Below are 8,627 nucleotides of genomic sequence, written 5' to 3'. Positions count from 1 at the left end.
TTGCACATATATAAGTTTACCGTCAATCGCAACACAACACAACTTATTTTCATAATGTTTCACCAATCTTTTTAGTTACCTCAATTTTCATATAATATTTCACATCTGAAAGCGGCTTGTTTCTCCACTTTTACAACTTAAAAAACAACAGTTTTTCTCTACCCGGTCAGCATTCGCAATTTAACGAATCTCCTTAAATACGCACTAATTTCTACCTAAATTTGATCAAATATGATTAATTATTATACGTTAAAAACCATATACCAAATGTGATTGATTGCTATATCTCAGTCAGAGTCAGGTAGTCAATATCGCACAATAATAGGTAAGGGAGGAAACGTAAGCCTCCAAACCCGACAAACAGAAATATCAACTCGTTACAATTCACACCAGCCAATTCTACTAAATCACCCAACAAAACAAAAGGGCAATTTCAGACATGTTAAATAAGTTTAAACATCCTTAAATGTTAGAAGAACTAAATAGATATACAAAGACTGAAAACAAAACTCTATTTGGCAGCATTACTCTGCAAAGGAGGCAATGAAAACATGTTTACAGTTGAACTTCCACTTCTTATCTCCTTCGAGACTTGCAATGCTGATTGAGTTCTTTTCAAGTACATACTCTCCATATACTCGATCTCCGAAAGTTCTTTCGGAACTTTAGGAGGCCCATCATTGTTTTCGGAAGGACCCCCTTTTTCTTCCTCTCTGTTTGAGCTCGATGATTCGTTTCTGGAGAAGAGCCGATCGAGCATTGTCTCGCACTCGTTTACTAGCTTGTTGAGGACATGGGTTGTGAAAAATGGTTGCTGTAATACGTTTTGTATAAATGGTAGCCGAATCAGAGCTCCGCTTCGTTTGTCATATTTCTTTAGTATCTTTACTAGTCCTGCACAAACAATTTCTACATTCAACTCCAACACTATGGAACAACAAGTGAAGAACTTGGAGATGTCAGGCAAATTGAAGATAGAAAAGATTCATCTGGTGGAAATTATTTACATCAAATGGAAACAAAATTTCAATTTTTTTTGTTGTTCTACGGATTGTGCCCGTTTAGTTCTCCTTTTGGTAGTTCCTTTTTGCTGCTCCAAACAGTCGACATAGAACGTTGGTTAGGATTTAAGATATAGCTGCTTGTAGCTATTTTGAAAGAAAAATCAGCTAACATCTACCCGCAACAGCAAACATCCAACAGCATAATAAGAAAATAGTAAACAGCAACAACCGAATCAAACCGGCCCATCAAGTTTATTTATACACACCTGTGTAGTTAAGAGCACTGTAATTTTCCAACAAAACCATCTCTCCATGAAAATCCACAATCTCTCTCCCCACTGTTATCAACTCATTTGAATCCTTGGCCTTTTCTACCCTATCTTGCAACTCCTGAATTCCAACACAAAATAGAAAACTTGAAATTTCAATTTGCACTCTCACTGAGAAACATTATTCACAGCCATAAATTACATAACATTTGAAACAAAAGCAAATATTCAATATACAAAGGAACAGGACATATCAAATGGTATCTGAATGCATTCAGCTGATCAGAGCCAACAATATAACTCTCAGATTTCTAATCACTAGCAGTTGGATTGATACCATAACACGATTTACAGAGACATCTCGATCAACACAATAACACGATTTAAAAAAACAATCCAACTGACACGATTATCATTGTCCTTGTATTCACATCATATATAACCATATGATGCTCCAGGATTCACTGACAAGTGTGCTTGGGGGTGTTCTCTAGTGATCTATGGTTGCTCAATTGATATTATTTGGATGCTTTTGCTAAAAATACTAAAGTGCAGCTAGTTTTCGGACGATTCTGGCAACTCACTAGTGACTGCTCAAGCCACCTGTCCCCCTTAGGATTCACTGCAAGGGTGCTTGGGGGTGTTCTCTAGTCATCTATGGTTAGCTCAATTGATATTATCTGGATGCTTTTGCTGAAAATACTAAAGCTCAGCTAGTTTTCCGAGGTTTCCGGCAACTCACTAGTGACTGCTCAAGCCACCCCCTTCATCCATCAAGGATCATATGGAACACATAGATAAGGTAACATGATTTTGACATCATAACCTGAAATTGACTCCCCTAACTCCAATACCCCCATGGAACATGATGCAGCTATTTCCTTTGAAGCACAATTGAAAAACTAGGGAAAATTTTCTCAATCTTTTTCACATACGAAGACAATCCTGCTACAATTAGAGTAAAATTCCACTTCTAATTTAAAATTCAAGATAATATGTCCATAGGATTCACGAATATAGTCGCTTATATTCTAATCTAAATGACAAAAGTTATAAATCTAATCCAAAATCAGAGAATCCAGAAAAATTACCTTCCATTTGATTACAAAATCCTCTTCTTTTTCAAAGATAAACGAATTGAACTTCTCCATCTCATCTTCCAAAAGTTTAACGAAATCGATGACCTCCTTCGTCACCTCACCATCTGTTTTATCATCGGCTGACTCGAATCTCGGCCGCTTATTCGCCGGCTTGTCTCCGTCCATAGGATAAATCAGCTTCAGTTGTTTCTTTAATTCTTTATAGGACAAAAACTGGTCTCTCCAATCAGGTAAGGTATCCTCTATCACTACGCTCAGGCTCTTGCAAAACTTCATGGCTCTAAAAGCAGATCTCGGCAGACGGCCGGAGAGGAATTTCGCGTTGCTAAATTCCGATGACACGTTTTTTTTCTTCTTCTGAAAAAGGATCGAACAATGTTGATGTTGTAGATAATATAAAGAAGTAGAGGAATAAAAGTATGAAAATAAACGAGAATATTCGTAGATTCTGACAAATTATATATACTTGAATTATTTATTTATTTATTTATTTTGATGAATTTTTTATTTTTATTTTGGTTAAGAGTCAAATTGACCTTTACGATTATTACAAATTAAGTTGTTTTCTACAATAAGAATTGTTACAGTATTAAATAGATATGTTAGTAGTTGGCATTTAAGTAAGTAGGTGGGAAGTAAGGAGTTAGGAATTAATTGTTGATTATATATATATATATATATATTTTGTAATATCTTTGAGCAAAATAATAAAACATACTTTCAAATAACCCTTGTGTGGTTACATGGTATTAGAGCCAAACATTTTGGCTTAGGAAAGTATTTCTCTGAGTTTGAACGATAAACGACGGTCCGGGTTGGAAGTCGATTTTTCAAACATGTCTGTTCATCTCACCGCTCCCTCCATTGGATTTCCCTGCCGCCGATCTTTCGGGTTGCTGAACTCCGGCAGCCAGAAAGTCCGCGCGTAGGGCTCACGCGCCGCTTCTCTCTCCGACGCGCTGCCCACTCGCCGGCGCGTGGGGGCGCGTGGCTGCTCCGTTCGCCGCCGTTTTTCTTCCCCCAGCCTCGCCTCGGTATCTCCGACCTGTCTGTGTGGTTAGGTTCTCGTTGTGGTAACTCCAGTCAGTCTCCTTCTTTGTGATTACTCCGGCTTGTGTTCAGTTTTCTCCCATTTTTTTCTGATCTGATTTTTCTTTACAATAGAGGTTGCTATATTTGCCCTACTTTATCTTGGTCCTGTTAAAATTATCAGTAGTGCCTTTACTGTTCTTTGAATTTTTTTGGTGGTAACTGTCATTTGCTTGGATTGACAATGAGTGAAGAAAGGGATAAGAAAGTCATGACTGGAGTTAAGGATTACACTCAGTGGAAACGTACTATTACTCGGTACATTAATAGTGTTGATTTGGGGGGATCATTTGAGTAATAATCCTCCACCTAGAGATGATCAGGGAAGTAGGAAGAAATGGATGATGGTAGACTATAAACTGTTTAATCTGATTCAGAATACTTTGGACTCTACTATTGATGACATTGTGACTCATTGTGATACTGTCAAAGAAATGTGGGAATACTTAGAGTCTATGTATGCTAGTAAACAAGACTTGACTCATATTCATAACTTGTTGTCTTCATATTATCGTCCTCAGAGAAAGGGACGCACCTTCTTTCAGTATTATAATGAATGTAAGCAGATTTGTGAGGAGAAGCGGTCTCGATTTCCTATTACATTGTATATTTGTTCTTGGATTTCTGGAGGGTCTTGGTCCTGAATTTGAAATAGCATGCAGCTAGATATTGACCAGTGGGACACTTCCCTCCTTTGCTGACCTCTATGGTCGACTTCTTCCCGTGTGTAAGGATATTGAAAAGACGTCTGATGTGATGTCTCAAGAGACAATGGCTCTGGTGAGCAATACGACATATGGAGTTCAAAGTGGTCCTCAGAATTCCACTACATACCGTATCTCTCAAAGTGGTCTTCAGTTATATCATCATTGCGGTAAAGAATGACATATTAAGAAGAACTGTTGGAAGCTACATGGTCGGCCTCAGAAAAGTACCAATCGAAAGTTTGCTCACATTGCTGCTGGTGATGGTATCCTACCGTCCCCTCAATCTTCGTCTTCTACTCCTACTGTCACTATCTCTGTTGATGAATATGCTCGACTTCAGCAACTGTCTCTTGATCATGGTGCCTCCCAGTCCGCCACTACTGCTTTGGCTAATACAGGTAATCGGGTTGCTTGTCTCTCCACCTCATCCCGTAGTTGGGTTATTGATTCTAGTGCTACCGATCACATGACTGGTAACATAGGTATTCTTTCTTCTTTTGATTCTAATATCAATCTGCCATCTGTTACTTTAGCTAATGGAGCCACCGCTGTTGAAACACATTTCCACATGATTTTGATTTGACAAAATTATTTGAGTATATGTTTAAAAATATTCTAAAACACACTAAGTTTAAATGCTTTGATTTATTACACTAATGTGTTTGTTCAATGTTGAGTTAAATTATTTATAAGACATAAAGACTAAAAGGCTAAAGGCCCAAAGGAAAGTCAAAGGCCCAAGACAACTCGGCCCGTGTAAACAAAACGCTGTCGTTGTGGACAAAACGCAGCTCAGCATGAAGAAGGATCTGGAAGACTTTCTTTATCTACTTCGGAACGAAGCTGCTGAGTTGGACGACAAAGAGTACAAGACAGCAGCTGAGCAAGGAACAACCTCAAGACAAAGTATTTCTACTTTGGGTAAAGTTCAGAAGACACAGAAAGCTGTCTGGAAGACTTTGCCATAAAAGGCGAAACATTCTGCCTGTCTGTCTAAAAGCTGCTCAGCACTGATCGAAGACAGAAGATACAATAATCCGATTGGCCAACGGCACTGAGCGTGTACTGAGTGACAACAACATCAAGCCGTTTCCCTCCAATGGTTATTTCAAAATTTGAAATAACTGATACCTCAAGTGTCACTATAAATAGGCCTTTCAGTTGCTTCATTCGATGCAGATCTTCAACTAGCCATTACGCTGGCCAAATTCACACTTGAAGTTCTGTGAGAAAAAGCAAAGCAAATACTTACACCAATTTCCATATTACTGTGTAAAAGTCTAGAGTGATTATCCAATCATCTAAAGTGTCTTAGCAATTGTTGTTTAGGACAAACTTATTATCATTTCTAGAATTAGAAAGGAGAGCCTGAGTACTCGGTTATAGTACTCAGCAATAGAATAGGAGTGAGTAGAGGTATAGAGGAAGGTACTTTTGTTATATTCAGCTTCTTGTTGTAAAAGGTTTGATGCTCTACCGTTAAAGAGCTCAGTAGAGAATTTGAAAGCTCGGAACGTGTTCCGGGGACAGGACGTAGGCATAGAGGCTGAACCTGGATAAATCTGCTGAGTAACATCGTTCTAACCTTAAACTCCTTTAATATATATATTGCTTGCTTAAACAAAACTGATCAAGTAAAGAGGTCACGCTGAGTTGTGTGCATTGAGTATCTGAGTTCAGGAATAGACTCAAGTGCTATCTCCTGACTCAAAGAAAGAAGTTGACTTAGTCACTAGTTGACTAAGCTAGTGTCTTACTTCACTCAGCGCGCTGTGTAATTCCTTTTCAAAGTAAAAGAAGTCAGCCTTAACGTACTAAAATTTTAAATAGTTCCTATGCCCTCCCCCCTCCTTGGAACTAACTTGTTACGTTATAAGGGACCAACAAGTGGTATCAGAGCTTAAAAGCTCACTGTGCAAGGTTTAACTACCTTGAGCTGATCCCCACTATGGCTGAAAACAGCACTCGGTTTCTCCCAGGAAATCTGACAACTCAGATTCTACTTGAGGGTCTATCCATAACTCGGCCTCCCCTATTCTTCGGGTCTAACTATACCTTCTGGAAGAATAGGATGAAAAACTTTATTCAGGCAACAAATATGAGTGCATGGCTTTCAATAGTCCAAGGCCCATTTGTTCTTGTTGAAGTTGTGGCTGGCCAAACAGTTGTCAAAGCTGAGGCCAAATGGACAGAAGATGATCTCAAGAAGCTACAAAACCACGCTTCGGCTATAAACATGCTTCACTGTGCGCTTGATGCTGCAGAATATAACAAGATTTCAGGTTGTGAGTCAACGCAAGAGATCTGGAAGAAGCTGGAGGTCACCTACGAAGGAACCAACAAAGTGAAGGAGTCCAAGGTGAACCAGCAGATGAGACTATACGAGCTGTTCGAAATGAACGATGATGAAGGAATCTCTGACATGAATGCAAGGTTTACAAACATCATCAACGAGCTCAAGAGACTTGGGAAGATCTTCACTGAGGAAGAACAAGTCAAAAAGATGCTTAGGAGTCTTCCTAAAAACTGGCAAGCAAAGAAGACCACTGTTGAGGAAGCTCAAGACTTAACCACCTATAAGTATGATGAACTCATCGGCTCACTACTGACCCATGAGATCTCGATGAAGAATTTCGAGGTGAAGGAAAAGTCTGAAGATAAGAAGCAAAAGTCTCTTGTCATAAAAGCTGACTCCACTGATGGAAGCTCAACAAACGATGAAGAGATGGCTATGTTTACCAGAAAGATGAAAAGGCTGTTTAAAAAGAATGACAAATATTCTAAGAAGCCTTATAAAAAGTTTGATAAGTACAAAGATGACTCCAGCGACAGCAAGTACAAGAAGGACAACTCAAAGCCCATTACTTGCTTTGAATGTCATCAAACTGGCCATATCAAGTCAAGCTGTCCCTCGCTGAGGAAAGAAAGAAAGAACGGTAAGAAGGCAATGGTGGCAACCTGGAGTGATAGTGATGATTCATCATCATCTGAAGCTGATGCCACTGAGTCAGCGAAGATTTATTTAATGGCTGACAAACTTGCTGAGCCATGTGTTTTTGAGCATGCTGACCCCTCCATTGCATCTGACGATGAGGAACATTCAATTGAGGTAATATCACTACCCTTGCTCAGAAATGAAATGGTTAATGCCCTGAGTGACCTCTACACACTTGTCAAAAAGTGTAATAAAAATGTTAGAGCACTCAGCATGCGATGTGAGGAGGTTGAGGAGGTCAAACTGAGTGACCTTCGATATCTTCTTCAGGACAACTCAGATTTGCATAGTAACATTGGAATTATGCAAAAGTTTGTCTCTAAGGTCCAATCAGATTCTAAGAAACTGAGAAAGGACGTCACATCCATTCAGAACCAACTAAAGGTTCCAAACAAAAGAAATATTCCTCTGAATACTCAGTACCGAAGTACTGGTCAGCAGAGATGGAATCCTCAGCGGAATGTCCAGTGTGACTTCTGTGGGAAGAAAGGACACACCACAAAGGTGTGCTGGCATGCTCAGCACTGGGGTGCAGACCAGACAGTGAGACATCCTAAACGGAAGGTCAGCTGTGACTTCTATAGAAAGAATGGCCATACTGTCCAAGTATGCCGCCATAAAATAAAACATGATGCTTTACCTGTTGAACCTAACAAGCAAGGACCCAAAAAAGAATTGGGTACCTAAAAGTAACTAGTCACATTGCAGGTAAGCCTTAGGTGTGCTGAGAAGTCAAAGATGTGGTATATTGACAGCGCATGCTCAAGACATATGACTGGTGATGAAACTCAGTTCATCACATTTGAGCGTAAACGAGGAGGAAGCGTAAGTTTTGGAGACAACAAAAAGGGTAAGATAGTAGGGTCAGGAACCATTGGAGGTACTCCTACTATTGAGTCTATCTCCCTAGTCAGCGAACTCAAATATAACTTACTCAGCGTAGCTCAGCTATGTGACAATGGGAGAAAAGTTATTGATGACACTGGATGTAAAATATTCGAGGGTAAAACTAATGAGTTAATTTTAACTACCCCTCGCATTGATAATGTCTTCATGCTGAACTTAGAGAAAAAGTTTTCAAAAAATGTATGCTTAGTTTCAAGGGAAGAAAATTCCTGGCTATGGCACAGGAGACTTGGTCATGTAAGCATGGACCTCCTGGCCAAATTAGCAAGAAAGCAATTGGTTGAGGGACTGCCAGAACTTAAATTTGAAAAAGATCAACTATGCCACGTTTGTCAAGCTGGAAAAGAAACCAAACAATCTTTTCATAGCAAAAACATTGTCTCAACTAAGCGTCCATTAGAGTTACTACACTTGGATCTCTTCGGTCCAGTCCAGCCGCTGAGTCTGGGTGGAAGAAGATTTTCCTTGGTCATTGTAGATGACTTTTCTCGGTACACTTGGATCATCTTGCTGAGTAGCAAGGATGAGACCTTTGAGACATTTTCAAATTTGGTTAG

General features: G+C 39.4%; 1 protein-coding gene across 1 annotated transcript; it reads right to left on the bottom strand.

The window, feature by feature from the left end:
* Nucleotides 1-313: 313 nt before the first annotated feature.
* Nucleotides 314-2,780, bottom strand: LOC136203783 (SPX domain-containing protein 2-like). The gene is made up of 3 exons (XM_065995011.1): nt 2,365-2,780; nt 1,271-1,394; nt 314-894 (listed from the first exon to the last, which is right to left on the bottom strand). Exons 1-3 carry the CDS (start codon nt 2,647-2,649, stop codon nt 512-514), a joined length of 792 nt encoding a protein of 263 aa, XP_065851083.1. The 5' UTR covers nt 2,650-2,780; the 3' UTR covers nt 314-511.
* Between the last annotated feature and the right edge of the window lie 5,847 nt (nt 2,781-8,627).

The sequence above is a fragment of the Euphorbia lathyris genome, chromosome 8, assembly GCF_963576675.1.
Source record: "Euphorbia lathyris chromosome 8, ddEupLath1.1, whole genome shotgun sequence".
Lineage (NCBI taxonomy): Eukaryota > Viridiplantae > Streptophyta > Magnoliopsida > Malpighiales > Euphorbiaceae > Euphorbia > Euphorbia lathyris.
The sequence above is the reverse complement of the archived record's forward strand: the minus strand, read 5'-3'. Positions and strand labels throughout refer to the sequence as shown.